Source organism: Passer montanus, unplaced genomic scaffold (assembly GCF_014805655.1).
Source record: "Passer montanus isolate IOZ18808 unplaced genomic scaffold, ASM1480565v1 scaffold53, whole genome shotgun sequence".
Lineage (NCBI taxonomy): Eukaryota > Metazoa > Chordata > Aves > Passeriformes > Passeridae > Passer > Passer montanus.
Window position 1 is genome coordinate 1,896,784 of NW_024370263.1, and position 24,538 is coordinate 1,921,321.

The window sequence follows — 24,538 nt, forward strand, 5'->3', positions numbered from 1 at the left end:
AATTTCTCTCCTCATTTTAATTGGCTAAACTAGAATGAAGATGACATTTCTGTATTGTTCCATTTTGTATACTCAAATTCCACAGGCTGACAAATTCAGGCCAAGGAATTGTGCTTCTTCCCCAATGAGTTCAGCTAACTGAGAAAAAGAAATATAATGGAAATACAAGCACAATGAAGTTTAGATGTGTGAAAAATCAATACACAATAATATTGTCTTTCAAAGTAAGACTTTTTTTTTCCTTAAAGGTGGCTACACAGCATATTCAGGATCCCAACACAAAAATTACTGTCCAAAACCAAAGAGAAAATGGTAACTCTTTCGAAGCAGAAACAACATGGGGCCCTTTAGCAAAAATAGTTTATTGCACAAAACTTTTAAAGGAATCCCTATGCACATAATTTTTATAATCAACATGCTTTGTATGATCATAAACATTAATTGTACATAGTGTAACTCCTCCAGCCCCTGGGTTATCCATTCTTCAAGAACATGGAATTGTTAACTTCTATCTTTACAAATACGGCCTAAGCAGACATTACTGAATGTCATACAGGAAACAGAACCATTTCATTTACAATATCCAGAACATCTTTCCTCCCCTGGAAATCTGTGCATCTGTATTGGAAATGAGGCTGCCCAATACCCGAGTGTTGCTCATTAGCAGGAGGCAGAGTGATCGGATGACAGCTGATGAGCATTAGTAATTCCTCTGGACAGCAATTGCTTTCACAGGAAAATACTTCACGGCTCTGATCACATGCAACTATTCCCACTTTCCCTGCAAAGTCAATAAAATGTACATCACAAGCTTCTGCATCACCAGGAGTGAATTTGTCATCTTTAAGGTAAATTTATATTGGTAATTCCACCTGTCCCCAGCACACCTTTGATGTTGTCACAGCCAACACTAAAGTAGCTGTGCCACTGCAGTTCTGTCCCCCTAAGGAGGAATATATAATCCTCGACAATATGAACAGTACAACATTCATCCTGGATATTACTTTACACATGTGAAAATCCCATAGATTCTGCTAGGATAATGCCTGAATAAACACTATGGGATCAGATCCTCCCACTGCATGAGTGGATAGGGGGCTCAGCTGATCCCAATACAGTGCACAAATATTTCCAAGAAACCTGGAAGACAACAGAATGGAGCATTATGCAATATTCAGCAATGCCAGAGACTCAATAACATTTTATTATATAGTAGGGTTTGCTGGTCTTTGTTGTGATATTGTTTTAAATGCACAGTTATTCAAGAGCCCTCAACATCATGTGAAAAAAATAATCCTGCACCATTTACCAGCTTTCAGCACTGGGGAACATTCTCACATTGCAGTGACATTTCTCCTTTATTAACTAGATTTGGTTTAGTACGTAGCAAACAGTGAAGAAACATGGAAAATACATTCTATTGCAGTGCTTGAAAAAGTACAATAAAATTTTAAGATATTTTCTTCAGATTTTCCTGATTATTTGGCAGTGCTGTGACAGGCAGAGGGGAGACAATTTTCATTCCTACAGCTAAGTTATTTTATTGCCTAGACAGCAGAGACCTGAAGCTTTGCAGACTGAGCATGCCCAGCCTCAGGGTGAGGCTTTTTAATAAAGCAGCAACTATTTCTCTGGGTCATTAAAAACACAGCTGATGAGCTCCAAAGAAAAGGCCTTGCCTCTATCACACACTGCATGCTCCTTCTAGAAGACCTCCCAGTGACTTCTGTAACTTCACTTAGTACCTCACCAGATTCAGACCCTCTTAAGTCTCACTGTCCTTCATTTAAGTAAATGACATGGTGTTTGCAGAAGAAGCACATGGTGAATATCACAGGACAATACCCAGTGTCCAGGTACTGCCAGCAGCAGTTGTGCCAGTGCAGGAATCTAATCCACAACAGCTCCCTCATCTTGGAAAGGGAAACACATCTAAGGCTACTTGATTGTGCAAGCTCAGATGTCCTCAGGAGCTAGTGAGGAACTGCAGCAGGATGCAGAATGGACACAAAAAGGAGAGCTGACATTCAGAACAACTAGGAAAGTTTCTAAAAATTCTGGCTTCTTTGATACCAGATAAAACCTTTATCCATACAACCACTGCTGAACTAACAGATTAGAACATAGTGATTCTGAACTGTAAATAAGGTATTTAATAAAGTGAACAGCAACATTAACGCTGCACAAGTAGTATTTTAAATCCTGGACTTTTGGTAGTTTTCTTGTACTGAATATATTATTCATTACAGTTTATTTTTTTGTTTGTTTAACAATACTGTGGTTTGGCTTTTTTCTTCTTTGAGCTTAATATACAGGCAACTTCAAGAACATGACAACAGCAAGATAATCAGTACCATTTACTCTACAAAGCAGACTGCAGCAGTGTCCAGACATGTCTTAAACTAGTTTGTAAAGCTTTTGGTTTTGAATTGTTTGGTAAATCCATGTGATGGGCATCTAATGCCACATCAATGCATTTCTTCCTTTACCAGCTGCAAAACCTTGACTGTCACATCACCTGACTTTGATCCCAATAAAATCTAAGTTAAAATCCAGTAGCTGCAGGGCATGAAAACATTCAGTAAAAATACAATGCAATATCCTTCCCCCTCTTCTGCAACAACCAAACCTAAAACCAGTGACAGCCTTTTTGGAAAAATACATTAACTACAATTTTTTTTCCAGCCTTTTGAATCAACTTGTACTTAATAGAGGGTTTTTTTTTGGTGAACACCAAACTACAGTGGATATAATTGACTTGTTTTAAGGACCAAAACATTCTAGTACATGAGTAAGCACTAGATCTTCCAAATACCCTAACACTGAATTTTAGAGTGAGGAGAGGGCTGGCTTGTCACTGCATTATGAGGCACCTGGAGCAATGGGACCAAAGATGAAGGAAACTAAAGTAAACTGCAGCTGCTTTAAATATAACTTAGTCAAGGTGCTCTGCAGAGGGACTGCCACAGTACCAACACTTCCATTCATGGTGGACACCTTGGAATAGAGGGTGCAAAAAGTAGAGGGAGTGTGTGGGAGAAGATAAAGCTATTAAAAATAATAATTTTATAGGCATTATGTCTTTAAAGTAAAAATAATTACATTTCTAAAAGCTCTGGCTTTAGGGACTCATTTCCCTAAGCCATTTGTACAGTATGTCAAAGAAGAGCAAACTTAAACATAATATTAAAACCATGACAGTAACAAAACCCCTCATTGTAGCCTTAACTTACAGTATATAAGCATATTAAACCAGATATTCAAAGTCACAAAAGTATGATTTTTTTCTTATGTATATATATATATATTTTACACGCATACTTTTAAATGGGTGTCTACTTCAAAACTTGAAATAAAAAGGTGCAAAGTATTTGTGCAGTGAAGCAAAGCTCACTACTGGCCTGTGACTGTAAGAGAAAAACATCAGCAAATGTGCCAGGCAATCTGCCAAAGATACCAACTGCTCTGGGTTGCCTGTCTTTACAGTCTTGTTTCTTCTGCTGTAGGTCAGAGGTCATCTTCAAAACTGGTAACTTATTTTCCTTCAAATACAAATATATATAATCTGAATTTCAAGATTAAGAGATTATAAGAGGGACAAGAGAATACTCAGCATATCCAGTTCTCAACCACTGCTGATGGCTGAACGGGAGAAGATCTTATTTTTCTCTGTAGTTTGGCTACAATCCAAAATGAGGGAAAAAAATATATCCTACTCCCACAAATTAAAAAAAAAACCAAAAAACAAAACAAAACCCAAACAAGAAAACCTAGATGTTACATAGTTAACAGTAATTCCTTAATAAACTCACCCAGATTGAACACTTACATACTTGAAACCAGATGCTCCTCTTGACCTCATTTTAAATCTTCCTCTCAATCTCTTACTAAACCCTCAAATGAGCTAGATTCACCACTTGGCAGTACCCAACATGACAGAATTGTTTCAAACAAACCCTTAGAACAGCACATTCTGCATTTACTATTCCATCAGTTTCTCAAATCAGTGCTCTTTGCTTCTACAGGCAAAAGCACAACTCTGAACACCACTTAAAAATGAAATAAATAATTTTTATAAAGATTTGTTTATATACTTAAAGCAATAGGAAGAAAGACAATGATAAGGAGGTTATATTGTCAAAGCTTCCTTGTCACTAACACTACAATTCTCTTTCTTTTCATCTGCAGTAGGAGTCTCCTGCTGGTCTGATGCACTTGTAGGACTTGTAGAAGTAAGGTCCATTAACTTGCCCTCAATCTGAGTCCATGAAGACATTGATTCATGTACTGTAATGGTGTGTTCCTCCATCTGGCGCTGAAGGCTGTCCATTTCTTGCCTTTGAATGCATTGAGAACAAAAAAAGGCAAAATTAGCAAGCAGAAAACTGACTGCTAAATGCAAGACTAAAAAATTACTTTTCTGGTTCTTGATACCTACTCCAAGACTACCTAAGATATAGCTGTATACAAGAGAGAGAAATCTACAAGAAGCTTAGGAACTGTCTTAAGAGCAAAACAAATACAAAGTGCTTAATTAAAAATATTAATAGCTGGTTTTGATTTTTTTCTGCTGTGCACAATTCAGGATGGACATTTTGTTTGGCTTATTATAAAGTCTTCTTTCACTATGGCAATGACCATATAAACAAGCACTTACAATGACAGAACATCTAACTGTCCTAAATATATTCCCAATAAAGAATTATTTCTACAAATCCCTTTTTCCTCATGGTGGCAGCTGCTTTCCTGAAAACATTTTTAAGATTCCTTAGTATGGTTTAAAACAACAGGCCATACTTCAGCTGCCGGAGACAGCTGTTCAGATTCTTCAGAGGCTCCTTGCTCACAGCTGTTGGTTTCAGCAGTTCTTCCAGCAAGGCAGCAGGCACTGGACAATCAGGAATCTTGACTGGAGTCACTGGATTGGAAGAGTTATTCTCGCCTTTCAGTTCTTTCCTCTGGTTAAAGGAAAAAAAGGAGTCAGAAACACAGTTTTATTTCATCAATATAATTTTTCCCACCTAGAAAGAGTTTCACATCACACTGCAGGTGCACATCTGCACTAAGGAGCAGGAATAATCACAGGCACATTCATGTTAGGTTATTTAAGAGCATTAGCAGAGAACTTTCCTGTGCTTTACAACATGTTCTTCCTATTTACATACCTTCTTCATCTTGCCATGCTTCAGGTCCAACTTCAGCTGCTGGTTTTGCTGCAGCAGTGACTTCATGCTGTTCTTCAGTTCAGTCACTTTAGCTTGCAGCATAAACTTATCCTTCTGAGTTGCTGACAGGTCTTCCCTCACCATCTCTAACTCAGTCTTGATGTTCTAAATGGGAAGAGAATCAGTGTGATGTAGAGAAACAGCATAAAAATTCCATCCAACTGATGTTTTTATATTCTTGTCAGTTTTCAGAGAAAAATCAGAGATTAGGTTAAAATAAAGTCAGTAGCCTATTTTAATGGCATAGAGGTTGATGAACTACAAAGGTAACAGCACAGTCAAAATAAAAATTCAGAAAAAAGTGTAAGTATGCTTTTAAAAAATAAAAATATAGTTTTAATTGTCCCCCTACAGCAATCAAAATTTCCATCCATCAGAATTGGCTTGATTAAATACCTGCAAGACAACTTGTATCCCTTCTAACTCCTTGTGGCTGCGCTGTTCAGTCATGTCCAGCTGCTGCTTAAGTGTTTCAATTTCTCTTTCTTTTCGTTCTACTTCCCACTTCAGGTCTTCCACCTACCAGGGGGGGAAAATATATTATAAAATACATAAAATTGGAATTATCTACAGGTGTAATCAACCACAAAATCCAAAATATATTCTTATGTCTCATGAACAAACCTTCTTAAGAAGACGAAGTCATAAATTCAATAGAAATACAGATAAACACAGGAAGTGTTCACTTTTTACCTCTTGGTTTACTAGAGGCTGTTCACTAAGTTTGTCATCCAGGTTTTTCTGCAAAACTTGAAGCTGAGATCTGGCTTCTGCCAGCTCTTGCTGGAACTGAGATACCTCCTGGGAATGTTTTTCATTCTCTACCCTGAACAACAAGATTAACAGACACAGCAGTTACTCAATCTGGTCTTTAAAACAAGAACTTCATTGGGTTAGCCAGTTAACTATAAATGACACGACTGTGCATGGAACCTGGTTAATCACAGCTTTGACTGAGGGCTTTGCCAACAGATTCATAGGGCAAGAGTTAAATCACAAGAAGATTTTATGAAAGATATGTATAAATATTGAATATTGAAAAAAAATTATGAAATTATTTAGCACTGGTAATAGTCCAATTACAAACAACAGATTATGCAGAAAAAACCCCAAACCAAACCCTGTGCAATTTTGTTTTTGGTGGAATAGGGTTAAGATTATATCCATTTTCATGTAGGTCTGATGAATTCTTATAATTTAAAATTTTATATATGAGCAAACTGAATTTTAATACATTGTGGAACACAGCCAATAATCAAATTAATTCTCTATGAGTAGTTCCTCAGGGATGTAAAAGAGAAGAATCATAGTATATATAAAGTGTTAATTCTTACTAGCAATGTGAAATAGTAGAAACATCTGGTCAAAGTGAAAGAAAAAGCAAAAGTGAAGCCTAGAAACAGTGTACCTGCAGGTCCAACTGAATTATAAAGAGAGAAAAATGCAGGTATTTGCTCAGAGTCCAAACAAGCATCCATGGTCAGGTTCTGCTGAGGAACATTCAACAGAATCCATCCCAAAGTGGCAAAATTCACTAATTCTCCCAAAAATTCACTGATGAATGGCCTTTTCAGAGGATTTGTTTTAATGACTGTTTTTTTTGAGGCATTTACTTACTGCAGCTTGTCCACCTCAGCCTGCAGGGCCTGGACCAGCAGCTCTTTGGTGTGGAGCTCCTTCTTGATCTCACTGAGCTCCAGCATCGCTGCGCGGTGGTGTCGCCGGTTATGGGCTGCATCTGCTTTGGCTGCTGCTTCCTAACAGGACAAAAAGATGCAGTTTTGCTTTATTTTTTCTCTGTAGGTGAATCATAAAGGGAGATAACACAGGACACAACAGAGAAGACATCAACTGATCTGTCAGCCCCTTGCTATCCTGACAGATCCCCTGCAGGAAGCAGTATGTTACAAAAAAGATTTCATTTCAAGATACTTTTTTAATACCTTTAAATCACTTGGTAAGTAAATAAAAGATGAGTCATTACCTGCTTCTGAAGGTCTTTAACTTTTAACTTTTCCTTCTCTAGGGAAGCCTGTAAAGCTTGAATAAGTTGTTGCATTTGCTGATCCTCTTCCTCTTTCCGCTTTAGGACAGCCTGAACCTGTAACAATCACAAAAACAAATGCATGTTTTGTGTGGGCTCACTGGAAATAGAAACACAAGCCAATCCAGGGATTGCAGAACAACTCTCTGCTGTTCACTGACCACTCTTTCCACACAGTACCTTCAACCTTGCAAGTATCTATGGTTAAATGGTAGCCCATTGCCTATGTCTACATGAATGTATTACTACTGGAATAAAAATTATTTATCTCAATTAATCCACGTGTAACACATGTAACATATGGATTTAGTATGTTCCAACTACCTACATTTCCACTATTGCAAATATTGTAGTGCAATTTTATTTTTTTTTCTAAAGAAAACAGTTCAGTGCCAAGTCCCATTTTTGATCTCTTGTTCAATCCCCATACTGACGCAGTTCCACAACACACGAGGGACCCAGAGCTGAAGAAAATGCACCAGCTTTGTATCATCTGAGCCAATTCCCTTCTGAAGTTATTACATCAAAAAGTCAAATACCTGTAGATTCAGTTGTACCAAGTCTGCCTCTCTTTTTGCCAATGCTGTTTCGAGGATATTATTGTGTTCCCGCAAAGCAGCGTTGGACTGGCTGAGACCTGTAAGTTTTCCACGTTCATGTTCCAGTTCAAGGGCCAACTTCTTATTCATTTCTTCTAAACGTTTTATCTTCTTCCTGAAGCCTCTAGACTCCTGAAGCTATAAGTCAAAGAAAAACACAAATCAAACAAACATAACCAAACGACTTTGTGCTACTATCATAAAAAATTGTGAGCTGAACTCAGTAAATGTCTTTTTTTTCCAGAGTGGGATTTCTTTTTTATTTTTTTTCTTTTTTAGGTGAACATTAAGAAATAAGTTCACTTTGGTATTTTTTCCTGTTGGAAGACTAAAATACTTGCTAGAAAGAAGAATCCAGGAGTACTGTTCAGGTGCAGATCCAGAGCAGTTGATATATTTTTTTTTTTGTGCTACTCTACAACTGAACACCATCACCTGGCCCTCAGCATCACTGGGGATCCATGACTCCCAGTAGTTCCAAAAGCTAATGGTTCATGTATCCTCACTGTCTCATGACCACACACAGCTGGTATCTAATACAGGAACCACTCTTCCCTCTCATCCTCTTTCCCTATATGACAATGACTCATGAAACCACAAAGAACCAGCACAAGGCAACAAAATTTGCAAGTACCACTGACATGATGTTTCCTATCCATGATTCTGATTTTCTCCACCACTGGAATAAAATTTTGGTACTAAAATTTTTCCCCGTCTCTCAGGCACTTTTTACTGGTGTGTGCCCATCTACCAAGCAAATTCAAGCAATCACCTCATCCTCAAGTTCCAGCACTTTCTCTCTGTACTCCTCAAGCTCCTGGCTGGTCAATGAAATCACTTCTTGCAACTCTTTTTCCAGCATCAATTTACTGCTGCTCACAGCTCGCAGTTCTGTCTTCAGAGCTTGAATCTTCTCCTAAAGACAAAGGGACCACACATGGTTAGTGCATCACCCATCTTCAGGAGTCACTTCTGCTTTGCTTAAAAAGCCTGCTTCTCTAGCAAATATGAAACAAGGTGCTAGTGTTTAATTTAAAGGTCTTGCTCTGAGTTTTCCACCTTTGCATCCAGCTACTGCTGTTGGTGTATTTGATATCTTGCTCCACTGGTTCAAGAAATTGGAGCTTCCCTTAGTAAATTAATTTTCTTATTACAGGCCTAATATATATAAATAAGCTATGGCTACCTTGAAAAACTTTTAGCTGTCAATGAGAAAAAAACAGTAAGAGCTAGAATCTTGGTAAACCTTCAGAAACTAATCCTTAAAAACAAAAGATTAAACAATTCCACCACAAAAACAACCAACAAAAAAAATTTAATCAGTAAACCCAGCTAGCCAAATCACCTCTCTCAAATATGGTTAAGGAAGTTCTCAGTGCTCAGAACCCTGACTGCATGCTCTTATCTACCTTTATTTTCCAAATATTTTCATCACTTCAGAGTGAAATAGTATTTCAAGACACAGAGCTCTGTCTTTGTACAATGTCAAAGGACATGTGCATACCTGAGCAATCTGGTCATTCCCACCATCAGTAATTTGTGCTTTTAGTTTGCTCAGCTCTGCCTCAGCAGATTCCTTTGCAGTAAGAGATTCCTGCAGCCTCCGACTGAGAATGCTGACTGCATTCTCATAGGCTTTGTGTTTTGCTTTCATCTCTTTCTGAGCACTCGTCAGGTCTGACCCAAGACGCTTCATTTTCTGTTTCTGCTCTGTAATGGCCCTGATGTGAAAGGAAAAGAAAACACCAGGTAAAAACAAAAGCTGCTTGACAGATAGTACTACAAGATTAATTTTTCACATGACCCAACAAACCCAACCTCTGAAAGCCAAATATGAAAACCAAATGCTGTAGTGCTTTTGTCTGTGCTAGAAGAACACTTACTTTTTTGCTTCTTCTTGCATTTGTTCTACTTGTTGTTTTAATGCCTGATTTGCCTCAGCAAGAGATTCCATTTGCTCCTTATCAAACTGCAAAGACTTAACAGGAAGGAAAAGAAAACCCATGAGTGTAAGAACAAAAGCATGTTTCCTGGGTATGTTTGATTATAAAAGAAAAATAATGAAATTTCAAAATTGTTTCCATCTCTAAATATAAATTGCCCTGCAGGCCTCCATATCCTCTTTCCCTTTTATTTTCTCTCTTTCCTTTGAGGCCACCACTGTTAACACATATGAAGAGTGTTTGGATCTTGTCCTCAGATGGAGTTCACTGTAGGACCAAGGAAACTGCTTCCACATCAGTCTTCTACCATTCCTGTAGTGCCTATCCCCACTTACTTACACGAGATGTTAGTAAGCAGTAATGCATTTACAGAATTTTGGTAGGTATATGTTGAAATGTCTAGACTATTTTAAATATATAACCAAGAGCATTAACTTGGAGGTGGTCATTCTGTTTCTTTACAAAGTTAACAGAAACAGCAGCGTATCCTGGATGTAACACTCTCCAAAGCCTTACACCTTCCATACCTGTAGGCGTGTTTCCATATCATCTCGTTCTTTCTGCACTGACTGGAGGTGATTTTCTAGTTCCACCATCTGCTGGTGAACCTGAGATACTTCTTTTTGTAGTTTTGAATGCTCAGACTCGAGTGACTGTTTCTCAACTTGGATCTTCAGCAGCTCTTGTTTTATCTCCTTCAGCTCCGAGTCCAGGCGCTTCTTTGTAGCTTTCAGCTCGCTGATGAGCTGGTCCTTGGAGCTCGCGTCTCTTCGGTAAGCTTCCACCATGACCTGGCACACAAGAGTTTCAAGAGGACAATGCCACCTCAGTTTCAGCTTTGCAAATTTTTGCCTAATTTACTAGAAAGTATTTACTGATATTCTTTTAGTTTGGGGGGGTGGGGGTGTCATACAAACCAGCATCATAAATATCTTTTGTAAGATATTTACTCTGGTTCAAAGGCTTTTATGCAAGCTTGGATATCAAATAACAGTTCATATTAGCAGTTTATTACATGAAACATCTCAGTGTTCTCTGCAGTAAGGGATACTCTTCTTCACATTCTTTATGGAAACTGCATTAAGTGCCACTTTAAAAAGCGAACTAATTGTAAAAAATTAACCATCCTACACACATAGTTAGTAACTTTTGCCATGAGAAGAGGGCTTAACTATGACCGACAATTTAAAAAGCCTTCCCAAACAAAAACATAACAAAACATAACAAGCTAAAACAAACTTTGACATTAGGTAATAAGCAATCAAGCAGCAAATTAATGGTGCCACCTTATAAATAAGACACATGTACTTGCAACACTAATGACATATCCATTTCAAATTACTGTTTCAAAACTGTGTAAATTCAGAATAAAATTTGCAGTAAAGCACTTATTTACCATCTAATTACTGAAGCAACTATTATTTTTCAAAGCTGCAAGGAAATGACAACACTTGGAAGATTTACATGAGTGCTTTTGCAAAAGCAAACCTAATCAACAGTTCAAAGAGAGATTTTCTATGGTGGATCACTTGGCAAAGGCCAAAGCTCTATCAAAGCATGCATTTGTTGGTGGATCAGCTTTCACATTAGTTACAGATAGAAATTCAACTGAAAGTTATACATTTTTTTGTATTTTAATGTCACAAAGTTCTGTGATACAAAAAATAGATCTAAATATCCTCAAAATCTCCCCAGAAGTACATGCCTTCACTGTAAAAAAAAAAAGTGTATTCCTTGGGTTTATGTATCTGAAATTTCTTTGGTTTTATTTACCTTCTCCTTCAGGAACTGTTCCTTCACTTTTTGAAGCTGTTTTTTGAGGCTGGCATTTTCTTGTTGCAGATTTTCCACCTGCCACGGGGGAAAAGCAAACATTGCTTTATGTGCCAAATGTCATATTATACCTGATTTCTTTGGTGAGCTTATCTGTGTGATTTGTAATGATTACCTAATCTAACAAGGATCCTGTTTCTGACTAAGCATCTCAGTGGTTAGATAACACAACATTTATACAGACATACACTCACCAGGTCACCACACTGGAAACCAAATTACTGCATAAGAAAGATGTTTGGCCCACAGTGCCACAGAAAAGAGCACACTACAAAATTACTACCCAAACTATGACCTGTGCTCCCAATTAGTGTGTTTTAAAACTGGTAAGATTTCAGAAAGATCATTACCTGGCTTGACTTGACGGCCATTTCTTGCTTCAGCTGCTCCAAGATTTGTGATGTTACTTCTGTATCTTCTCCAAGGCGTGTTGCCCCTTCATCAAGCTGCTCTTTACTTGCTTTTGCTGCCTGCAGAGCCACCTCCAGCACAATCTTCTCGTTCTGCAAATACTGGATCGTGTCATCTTTAGAAGCAGCATCACTCTGGAGCTCTTCTAGCCTGGCCTTCAGTTCATCATACTGTGTTTGCAGGTCATCCAGGGACTGCTCTTTGGTGTGCAGTGTCTCCTGGGTTAGAGTCAATTGCTTCATCAGGTCGAGGTGTTCTTGCTGCAAGGATTCCAGCTGCAGATCTCGCTGATGCAAAGTCAACTTGGCCTGACAGGAAATATTTCAAAATTAAATTAATACAAAACAAAGGTTATCTTTGCAAAAGCACTCTAATCAAAATCAAGTATTATAATTAATATTTCAGCTTGTAGGAGAAAATAGCAGAAGGTGAAAATGTTTTTAATTTTCCTAGGCCACTTGTATTTGCTCTGTTAATTGTATTGACTGCCTTGAGCAGCATCTGTTATCTTACAGGCTAAGCAATGACCAGAATGACAAACCTAAAATATTCATAATATTCATTGTATTCAAAAGTTTTACTTGAAAAATGTGTCCACAGCAAATTCAGGTAAATTCAGCATTATTAATAATACTATATAATTATATGGAATATAGCTATCACACACTTCATGTCACTGCAGCCCTTGACATGCTGCCTACATAAGGTTACAAGGTTAAAGCAGGGCTCTGTAAGTGTAAATGTATATAATGATATCCTGACTGCCTAACAACTTGGAACATGGATCTGTGGTTTTTGTCTATGCTTACAATAATCACACACTGAATTCACAAAAAAAACCCCCAGCAGCTGGCAAGACAGTAGTTATGAAATTTTAAAAAAGCATTATTACTGACACAGTTGGAAAAAAAGGCCTTTTCACCTGGAACAGAATGACTTTAGTATGCACTTCATTTTTGCAGCAATCTTTCAGGTTTCAAAAAGAAATTTAGAGGTCAGTATCTATTTACTATTGCTTTTTCTGCCAAACCAGTATTTCCCTTTGAATTCCTGGGAAGTTGATTAAGAACAGTCTACCTGCTCCAATTCTTGTTCCAAAGTTGCTGCAGAATCAGCCATTTTCTGAAGCTGTTCTTTCTCATCCTCAAACTCCTCTAGTTTTCTCTGCAAGTCTTCTTCCACCATGGTTTTAGCCTCCTGGATCTGCATGAAGGCAGCTTCTTGATCTAACATGTCAGCCTGCATAGAAAAAGCATGGAATCAATTTCTACAGTGTCAATGGAGGGGAAGGAGTGGGGAAAAACTAGGAAAAGAGAAAAGTAAATTATCAAGAAAATTTGTAGAGGAAAAACACAAAAATAATTCTGATTATTCTGCCTTACACACCTGTATGCCTTTACTGAAGTCACTCATTTCTATACTTAAAACACCTTAGAATAACAGTGAATGTCTTGCATACTTGTGACAATCTGAATTCCTATTAAATAATACCTTGTCCTTTCTCAGTTGATGAGCAAGACATGAAGAATCTTTATTAAAATTAAGCTGTTTGGGAAAATTCTAAACCAAAAGGGACTCCCTGGATGCTGTAGCTACTCAGGAAACAGTCCTGTCATTTACACAAGCTATCAGTAACACTGCAGATGGGTACTTCCACCACTAACCTGCTGCTTTTACTCTCCTTTGAGACTCAGAAGCGGGAATGTCACTGAAAATCAGGGGATTTTAAGGTTCTAAGAGCTTTGGAAGTGACTGGACTGCACTTCAGATTTTACCCAACTTTTCTTACTGGAGGGAAGGAAGGACAAACCTGATTACTGAGCAATTACAAACACTTAAAAAGCATATTACTGATTTAGACTAACTACCAATTAAATTTCCTCTTGAACAAGTTAATGGATGGGCAAAGGACAACATTTACATTTGCCTTCAAAGTTCAATTAAAAACAAATACCAGAACTGAAAATGCATATATGGCCTTGTTCCCTCTAATTGTTCGTAATGCCACGCAAATTTATTTGCTCTGAAATATTTACTGCTTTTATATTTACATTCTATATTTCTTTGCCAGAATAATCTTGATTTTGCAAAACATAAATACACAACCTAGACAGAACATAACTCACGAAAACCCTCTACAACCATACCTCAATATTTTGTAGTTGTGCTGCAATACGTTCCTTTTCCTTAATGGACCTGTGCTGGGTTTCAGTCAGCTGCTGAGACAGGGCCACATTCTCTAGTTTGAGATGTTCCAACATCCCTGCTTGAGTCATTTGCCCAGCCTAAAGGAAGGAAAAAAAATCCCAGATAATACCAACAGAATTTAAGAGTTTCAGGAAAAAAAAACATGTTGAAACTGTGTGTGGCTTGTTTCTGCTACTACTTTCATGGCACTGGTGCAGTCAGGCCATTATAGAAGGCCACTAGGTTGTCCTGTGGGTAAAACTGACAAAGAGACTCTCAGTTCTCCCATATGCAATAAATCACAATACCTGAATATTGGTAGAAGGCCACTAGGTTGTCCTGTGGATAAACTGACAAAGAAGAGACTCTCAGTTCTCCCATATGCAATAAATCACAATACCTGTATATTGGCCATCTCACTCTGCAGCCTGACACGGGCCTCCTGTGCCAGGACCAGCTGCTGCTGGTACCACTGCCTCACGTTCTGGAGAGATGTGATTTCTGTTTCAGATGCCTTCAGCTTGTTGGTCAGTGTGGTCCGTTCCAGCTGCACCTTCTGAAGCTGGGTCTGCAAGGAAGCCAACTGCTGTCGCAGGTCATGAACTAGCAACACAAAAATAAAGAAATTGGATTAACACACCCCACTGTGCTATTTTTATGCACACTTTTTTCAAAGATTATTGCTGTATTTGTAATTTTATCTATTTTTCCTTAATTGTTGAACAAAAGCACATATGCCTAATTATAGAAAGATTGGCTTTTCCTGCCAAAGTGCTAGAATCCAAAGTACCAGGTCATAAGCAGAATAAAATTAAACTAAATGAATCACTTCTGTAAGCATTCACAGCTCCTTAGAGGCAGAAAATATGAACTAACTAAACATCAGGAAGTAGGTGTCCTGGCACGTAGAGTCATCATTACAAATCAGCATTTGTACAATTTTCCAAAAAAACAACTAGGCCACTGTCTGGACTAAATATTTATGCCTCCCTCTCCAGGCTGGCAGTGGCAGCTTGCAAATTTTGACACTTCTGTGACACGAAATCAAAACCAAACATCTTAAAATTGAGACCATTTTATTAGTATGATATCGAATAAACACAAGCTTAAATTTCTTCTTCTTGGACTTCAGAATCAAGTTGAAATAAAATGATTTATGGAACAACAGATTTTAAAGACTGACATTTTCATCATCCCACCTGTACTGTCTCTGGTGAGAACATTTTTTTGCATATCTTCAACTTTCTGCAGCAGTCTCTGGTACTGCTCCTCTGCTAACTGCAAATCATTGTTTGAAGAAGCCAAACTGGCATTCTTTGCTTCCAAGGCATTTTGCAGGTCAGCCATTGCTCGTTCCAGATCCCAGCAAGACTGCTTTAATGTGGCCACTTCTGAGCTCAGGGATTCCTGCTTCTGCTGGCTGTTTTGGCTGTGCTCCATCTGTGCCTGAAGCTTCATGTTCAAAGCTGCAAGTTGGGCTTGTAGCTCAGTCTTCTCTTTGAGAGCCTGAATGTGTCCAGAAAACCAAAATGCAGAAGTCTCATGAGAAAATATATTAGTGGGTGACTAAAAAAGATGCCCAGCAAAGTGGCTTTGATAAGGCAAAGGACAAAGGAGGTGCCCCATGCTCTGGAGCTGAGATTCCCCATCTCTGTCCTTATCTCAACCCATGAGCCTTTCATTGTTATTCCTTTTCTTCCCAGGCCAGCTGAGGAGGAGAGGGACTGAGCAGCTTTGGTGGACACCTGGCATCCAGCCAGGGTCAGCCCACCATGGCATTCTTGTAAAGTACCTCATTCAACAATGTTTTTTACAAAACACAATTCCACAATTAATGAGCAAGAGGTTCTTGAAAATGAATTAAAATCTGATTTTGATTTGCTGAATACAGAATTCCAGATTAATTTTCTACCTGATTAGCTTCTAGTGAGAGTGCTTCTAGTTGCCCTTCAAGTCTCATCTTCTCCTTCATAACCTGCAGCATCTCATCATGAGTTCCTGCGATAGAGCTTTCCATAGAAACACTGGAGACAGAGACAGCACAAGCACAGTTACAGGGTTAGAATACAGCACTTGTCTAATTGAAGAAGAGTGACTCTGAAATTAAGAGCTACTCAGAATCCCTGTGGCTTAGACTGTAGGACATTTTTTCTGGTTTATGATAGATGCAGAACACAGTGTAACAAACTCTGTTAAAAAGAGAAAGAAATTATATTCATGCTAAGGTTTTATACTTTAGTTTCCTGTAGTTGCAGCAACTAGAATCTAGTGTGGCATCATATATTTGTTATTTTTCAGAACTGCAATCATTGACTTCATCATATTCTGTATATACAGATCCCATTTTAAGCAAACAACTGGACATGATGGGATCGCAAAACCTTCACAGTTATTCTCATAACTGTCTGCTTTAATGTGCCTGAGAAATGCCATCAGCTGCCGCAAAAGAAGGAATAACAGGTATTTGGCACAAGGGATTCCTTATGCTGATTCCCTGCTGTACAGCCAAGGCATCTGGAGAAAAACATCTTCTCATTATCATAAGAAATAAATCTAAGCCAGAATAACCATCAACAATTGATTGTACACCTCAACATATTTGGGCATGACACTTTATTCCAATTAAGCAGGGGGAAGTAATTTCAAAAGTAGGACATATAAAATATGCATCTGCAGACAACTGATAAAAAGCACACATTGTTAAGGGCTGCACCAGTTATGCACTTGCTTTCTGAATCAGTTTAATACCTGTCACATACACAGAAGCTTGGGAAACTAAATCTCACTCTCAAAGGGCTGAAGAGGATAAGATATCTAGGACAAGACTCTTGGCATTTCTTAACTATGTGAGGTCTGAAAGGTACATGCATAGATTAGGAAAAAGACAATACTACGTATCATTGAGACAGTCAAGTCTATACTTCCAGACTTTATAGACAAAGGCTCATGAGTGATTCAGCGAATGAAGTCCTTCTATACAGACAGAAACAACTGCTTGCAATACATTTAACACAGCCAGTGGCAAAACTATCTTTCTCTAAAGATATACTTAGTAAATAGGTACTCAAGTGAAGCAACCTCTCAGATTCTTTTACAATTTGTAAGCTACAACAGACTCAATAACAGTGTAAATTAAAACTGGATCTAAAGTTAGTAGGAGAGAAAAGTAATGGGCTGCCTATTCCAAGAAAATATCATTAACTAACAATAGATATCCTTACCTGCTAGAAATACTGTCTCTCCTGCTCCGTACCTCTCCATTAACTTCTTGCTCTTGGGCCTGATGCTCCACTGCTGCAGCCTGCAGCACCTCACTGATGGAAGGAAATTGCCCCATTGCTTCAGGATGTATCTTCTGGCCATTTATTGTATATGGAGTGTCCTGTTTGCCTTCTGCATTCTGCACACTGCTATACAGCCCTTTGCCTGACACACTGCTGTAGGTAGAGCTGTCACTCTCATTTCCATCCAGCCTCATTCCCACCTCACTCCCATCAATCTCTGAAATGCTGTCTCCTGCCAAGGAGGAATTCTCTACTCGATCATCCACATCAGAGGGCAGACTGATCTCTGACACAACTGATGTTGGGCCACTTCTGTTTTGCATCAGAGCCCCCCCAGGAAAGTCAGTAGCCACAGAATTCCCAGCAGCATTTCGAGCATCTGAATCTTCAGTTCTGTAGTCAGCCAAGGACCGGATCTTGCTGGCCTTAGATTTTGAGCTTCTTTTTTCTTTTGAGGATGCTGGAAGTCCCAGGCTACCCAGCTTTGGCCCCCTGGGGACACTGGTCCGCAAAAAGGAGTATTCTTTTGTCATTGCTACAGTGCTGGCTCTTGGCAGAATTTCTGGATTTAACATCAGTTCAGGATCCAGGGTGCTGGAGGGCCGGGTTTTGGATGTAGACTGACTCGACTAAAACAATAAATTCCAGAATATTAACTCTGAAATAGCATCAAAGACTTAGTAACTTAAGATATAAAGCTCTACACTTTTACACTGATATTAAACATACGTCCTTTCATAAACAAGGTAGATAATATCAGCACCCAACCCTATCAAGCTTCAGTACATAGATGTTGAAAATGTTCATATGAGACTCCAAAAGGTAACTGAAAAATATAGGCAAAATTTAACATTCAGGTTACTTTAAGTATGGTGTCTGTTTTTTCCTCCCCTATTTTAAGTAGCACAAAATGGTACATTACTGATGAGGTAACAGAACCAAATTTTGCCTTCTTTGCCAGAAGACAAAAATGCTTTCTCTCATTTGAGAAAACTACTGAATGTTTTAACTCAGGGAACAGAAATGGTTAAGTTTTCAAGCTTCTGAACAAAACACAACCTAGAAGTACTCACTCTTTCTTGGTGTCTCTTCACTCGGTATTGCTTGAGCTGTTCTTCCAGACGCCTTCTTGCCTGAAGTCTGATCTGTTCTTCATTTTCCAGTGGCAGTGAAGACTCTACTGAGCCTGTAAGGGAAAGGCATCTTCACAGTCAAACAGAAAACTCCTACACAGGTGAAAGGGATGTAAAAGGTAAAAGCCCCTTCTACCATCAGCAACATGCTTCATGCTTAAGCAAGGAACAAAAGGAAAGCCCACTGACATGCACCTCAAATGACCCTCTTCAAATACATCCTTGTGTAAGCATTGATAAAGCCTGTGGACTTCCACTGCTCAGTTTGCAAATGTTAATAGTTCCTCCACAGATCCATGACAAGAGATTATACAGCAAGAAAAAAAATATTGCTGTCATTTAATCTCACCTGTCCTGCATTTCTGACAGGACTAAAATTATAAAACTAAGCAAGACCTACGCAGTCCACTCATTCCCTACAAGCAGTGGAAAATTGTTCCCTAGATATATTTTCTTACCTTTTATTAACTCACATTAAACCTTAACTCACATTAAGCCTTTCCTGTGGCAAGGCTTTTAGACACCTTAATATAAAGGCTTTCCCTTCTCCCCCCCTTCATTGCTCTTCTCTCCTTGCCTTTTTTTCTTAGCTTAAAATCACCTGGTTCTGCTGTTCTTTTTTTTTTTAATGTCACCTGTTACTCCTAATGATCAAGAAGATTAGAATAGCTTCAGCCCCAGAAAGCGTGAGTTCCCCTCCAGTGAAGAGCCAGTTTTAAATGGTAAGGCACGTGCCTTAGCTGTAGCAGAGGGTGGTTTACTGAAAGAAAATGAAGTGCACTTCTAAGTAAAAGTTTACTGCAAAAATGAAGTTTAGTTCAAGCTTAAATGATGTTACAGAAGTCCAGAGCCAGGCTCAGAGTAAAAAGCTTTATGCAGCAAGAGAAAGCAGGGGCACCACCATAAACAGATGCTTACACAATTCAGTTTCTTGCATGGGAAGACTTAGTTTGAGAGACTGCAAAGCTTCTTTTCTAAGAGCTATGCCCTCAGCACTAGTTCCCTGAGACTTCCTTAGGCTGTCATGGAAACCAGTCACACCTGGGGATGACTCTTCACCCTGCTCACTGCTGGTAGGATCAAAAGATCCAGGAGAGTCAAGGCAGAGCGACTCTGGCCCATTCTGGCAGGCATCCACTTTGCTGTTTATCTCCAGACTTCCCTCTTCATTTGGCACTTCGTTGATGTTATTACTGGTAGCTGCAAAAGAAAGTTTTACTCAGCTACAACGTCAAGCCACTTAATTCATCTTCACAGCTCCACCCAAATACAGGGCCAGCACTACTGCCCTTACATTGTATGAATATAGAAACTGCTGCTGACAGCAACTGGCAGGAGACATTTCATAGAGGATTTTTGATTCTTTGCTTTAAAAGACCAGAACCAGTACTTTTCATTTGCTTTACTATGTTGCCCTCAAGCAGGACCTCAAAAGTCATCATAAAACATCTCTTCAAATCTTCACAGAGGTTTTTAAATCTTGTTAGGTTTAGAAGCATGAAACACTGAGTGTAAGGAACTCTGAGGGGCAATCTACTACAAGGAAGGCTCAGCAGCTGCAGGCCTGAGCTGAATGATTCAGCTCTTTGATGTGCAGCTGGGCACTGGGGAGAAAGCATCCACCATCACGACTTCCAGCCTGGCCCAAGCAGTTTCTCAATCTGAAACCGAGCTTACATTTTTTCAAATAGGATATATTCATCAAAAGCACAGTAGCAAAGCTCATATGTATCAAAATAATAAACCTACCTATTAAAATGCAATTCAAGAACCACTTCAACACCAATTTTATCCCCACTTACTGGTATTTTTCTTTTCCAGCAGGAAAAATGCATATTCAAAACCAGATAAACATTTCACAGGTTTACAGTCTGGATTTCTCATTTCTATTTCACTTGGCTGGGGACTACTAACATTTATGAACCTGCTGTTGCAAAAAATCCCATATATCTAACTTTAAATTAATTATTATATATCTCAAATGGGCAGAGCTCTGAAACAGCCACTGCCTTTTTGTCCTTTCCCACACCATGTTATCACTGAAGTAACTGCAACTCACTGGAATAATAAGCAAGATTTTTTTTTTTTTCAAAGATGGTGGAAAATATTTAACATTTATGATCACAAAGTATTTGCAAGTGCAAAAATCAAGTTTCAACCTCTGCAAGGCATCTTCCCTCAAGCCAGCTCAGTGTGAACCAGAATGGAGGAAACTGAATGAGGAAACTGAATTTGGGTAATAAAGCTTTCAGACTTAGGCTGCCAAAATCCATCAGCTCTAAGATTTGAATAAAATACTTTTGAGAATCTTATTTGTCATACAGACAACATTTCAGGCTATTTAGCCTTAATCACTTCTGATTTATATCATCCTGTTCTCAACAAAAACAGTTGCAGACATGATAGAAGGAGTGAATTCAACAAGATGTAAAGGAGGACAGAGGGAAAGACTGCTTTTTAACTACTAACATTTTAAAACTAGAATATTGGCAAACCTGCATTTGAAATAGGTGTCAATGCTAAGAATAGCCATAAGAAGTCAAAAATAAGACATACATTCAGAAATATTGTTTTTGCCCATCTCAGAAACTGCATCAGGTTTATACTTTTTTCACATTTTTTCTTCCCAGCAGTGAGTGGTATGCATATACCAAAGGGATGCTGGAGCAAAATTCTGAAGGAATGGTTTCCTGGCAACTTTCTGAGGCCAGGAGATACTCCAATCTAAACACTCCTTGAACTAAAGTAATTTAAAGGCAGTAGTGTCAATACAGCTGGAGTCTTTTTAGAACAATGGGCAAGGAGATGCAATTAGGATAAAAACAGTAGAAAGACACTATCTATTTGTAAGTCACAATTTGATTGTCCAACACAGGAGATGACAAGAACGTGTGATGTCCAACTTCAGAAAAGATTAATGAATCATCACACTCTGCCACTCTGATAACAGACAGAGTAAGAAAAGCAAATAAAGTGTCAGGGCTCCTCTCTGCTGCCTGTGACAAGGTGACAAACCTGTGGTACCAGAAGGCCCCAACCTCACGTCACTCCCTTTTACACAAGGAACCACTGTGGTTTTGTGTATCTACGCAGCCACAATGTAAACACCTCTCCACCCAGCCTCCCCCACATCCTTATACACCAACATAGACTCCTGCCAGGAAATCATGGAGATTTCACTTCAGTGCAGGGAAAATACTTTCACAATGAAAGCAGTTAAATACTGGAATGGGCTGATGAACCTCCCCCTACAGACACTTTCAGAATTCAGTAGGACGAGAGCCTGAGGAATCTGATCTTGCTCCAGAACTAGGTGTGCTCAGTGCAGCAGGTTGGACTAGATAACCTGCACAGCTCCCTTCCAATTCAAGTTTGATTCTATAATCTACTCAGATAGTGGACTCTACATAGTTTCTCATAAACAGCTGCATGATTATTTTATTATAGAGCTTGTCTATGTATAAAAACTACTTTGAGATAAATTGGAGAATACATGCCAGCATCTCTCTTTCTTAAAGGGAAGCAGAGCCAGACATTTTGGGTTTTGCCTAAATGATTTAATTTATTAGGAAGATTTTTTTCTGCCAGAATAAAGTACTCCAGTCACAAGCTTACTCTGGAACAGTCATTTCAGAACCGATCGTTCCAGAGAGTTTCAGGTGTACACTCTTGGAAACATTATCTGAAGACAGTCTGACACCCTGAAAAATAAATACTCACCTGACAGCTGATAGTATTTAAGTTAATAGTTTTGTCCTGCTTTCAAAAGAACAAGTGCTACAGAAAAGAAAACAGTTTTACATGCACACAGACCTATAGTCTTCACCAAACTTGCTTAAAACCGCTGTACAAAAACTTCCTGACCCCAAGGAAAAACTTCACTTGAACAATAACACAGATGATTAGATAAAAACCTGGGTAAGACTAGGAAGTTATTTGGTGCATATTAAATAACTTACTGTTAATTTCATCTGTAGTAACTAGCTGTGACTTGGCTTTACAATCCAAAAGTTCTTCAGAGCTGCTGGGAGCCCCATTACTGCTTCTGCTCTCCAAGTGAACATCCTGCTGGACAGCTGAGGAGTCCATGGTAAAAATGATCCAGATCCCTGGAAAGTTCTTCTTCTCAACGATTTGCCACCAAGTGAACTACCAAGTCCTGTTTCTCTCCATCAGCAAGAACAGCATCAAGGTGTCACACAAGAGCAGAGTTCAGAGCTGTAGAGCTGTTGGTGTGCAGCAGGCAGCTGCTAACTCCACATCATGGAAACAGCTCACAGCCAAAGTCATAATCACTGAGGAGCTGCATTCTCTAGAAACAAAATGTAGTGAATTTACAAACATTTACTAGAGCTCTGAAAATATGAGTTAAAAATAAAGTAGTGCCCACAGACAAAACCAGGACATGCAGTAGCAACAGAGAAAATGAAATACAACCAAGTACCCAGATCTAGAGATAAAAAGTTATCTGTTTATGCTCACTATTTTAGTAGGACTGATGCACTGTAGAAGGATGCAACAGATATTTAGCAAGGCAGCTGATTTAGAATCATTGTCTCTTTTAATGGAAAGCCCTCTTTGGCCTCTGCTTTAAGAACAAAGCCAGTAACACAGTAGTATTCTCTTCTGTAAATTACAGCATATATATGCAAAGATACCACATATTTAATTTAAAGGAATGAGTTTCAATATATTTTGTTAAGATCAAGTATGGAATTCAAATTTAACTTTTTAAAAATTAAGTTACATCATTACTGTTTACTTGTCTGCAGAATAACAAGTATGAATCACTGTACAGACTCTGAACTACTCATTACAGCACAAGCTGGCAGTCAGAACATAGCGTGGACTGCAGCTAAACACTGCCTTCTCCTGTGAACCAGCCAAGAAAAAGATTTCCATCAGGAATATTTTGATTGCATTTTCACATGAACACAAACATTTTGAACAACATTCCTTCCATATCTCCAGGGAGCACTTGTGTAACTGCTACTGTGCCACACTGCCCTGGTCACCCTGCAACACCACTATCACCTCCAAGATGTTACTGAAGCAGCAAACAGCTCAGGACACACAGGAAAACACGATTATTTATGTAACCCTTATAAAGATGAGCTGTGAAGGAGCCAAAAACCTGCAATACCTTTCCAAGCGGGAAACTTCCACCAAACAAACAAAAAAAATAATATATTCACTGTGATTTCTTACTAATTTTTAAAGATTTTCAGTATAATAAAGCTTTCAATAAAACTCCTAGAACTGCCACTGTACAGCAAATAGATGCTATGTGACAGGTTACCAAGAAGAATCACAGACAAAAGGCAAGCAAGAATTTGGCTCCTTACACCTTGTCAAAATCCAGCCAACATGAGGTGGTTTGTTATCCTTGTCATAAAACGCATTTAAATGATCCAGGTGATGAAGAATGGCTTTCTCCTGTACAACCCATTCCCAACATTAAACGGAGGAGTATTCTGGTCTCCGAGGCCTTTTGTATCCCTGTGTTGCGCACAGGCAGACACACACACACATAGATGTAGTCACGCCACGGGAACACAGCAATAAACCCATATGGAAAGAGCTGTACGAAAGTCACCGATTTTGCTTAAAGCACGAACGGCCAGGACGACAACGGGTCCCGGTTACAGACCAGGAGGCACCGGCAGGCACGGCCGCGGGGTCTCTGGGCCGGGCACGTTCCTGGGCACCAGCAGAAGCAGCGGGAGGCCCGGGGCCGCAGCCCACGGAGCCGAGGGAGCCGAGCCAGGCCGGGCCGAGCCGAGCCAAGCCGGGCCAGGCCGGGCCGGGCGGTTACCCGTTCCTCCGGGCAGCCCTGAGCGCCCCACGGCCCGAAGCGGCCCCCGCCCCGAGCCGCCCGA

At 39.2% G+C, this 24,538-nt stretch overlaps 1 protein-coding gene across 2 annotated transcripts; it reads right to left on the bottom strand.

Moving 5' to 3' along the window:
• Positions 1 to 342: 342 nt before the first annotated feature.
• On the bottom strand, positions 343 to 23,043 carry GOLGA3 (golgin A3). 2 transcript variants are annotated; one of them, XM_039724431.1, is made up of 23 exons: positions 22,619 to 23,043; positions 19,701 to 19,859; positions 18,600 to 18,712; positions 17,464 to 18,155; positions 16,155 to 16,266; positions 15,442 to 15,748; positions 14,643 to 14,845; positions 14,203 to 14,340; positions 13,133 to 13,294; positions 11,995 to 12,363; positions 11,585 to 11,662; positions 10,339 to 10,602; positions 9,752 to 9,846; positions 9,373 to 9,589; positions 8,641 to 8,784; positions 7,809 to 8,006; positions 7,210 to 7,326; positions 6,843 to 6,982; positions 5,919 to 6,051; positions 5,622 to 5,744; positions 5,166 to 5,330; positions 4,798 to 4,958; positions 343 to 4,337 (listed from the first exon to the last, which is right to left on the bottom strand). In XM_039724431.1, the coding sequence occupies exons 1-23, from the start codon at positions 22,746 to 22,748 to the stop codon at positions 4,130 to 4,132; spliced, it is 4,428 nt and encodes a 1,475-aa protein (XP_039580365.1). In that variant the 5' UTR covers positions 22,749 to 23,043; the 3' UTR covers positions 343 to 4,129. The 2 variants fall into 2 exon arrangements, with proteins under 2 accessions (XP_039580365.1, XP_039580364.1); XM_039724430.1 differs by having other exon boundaries at positions 19,578 to 19,859; positions 22,619 to 22,748.
• Positions 23,044 to 24,538: the final 1,495 nt, after the last annotated feature.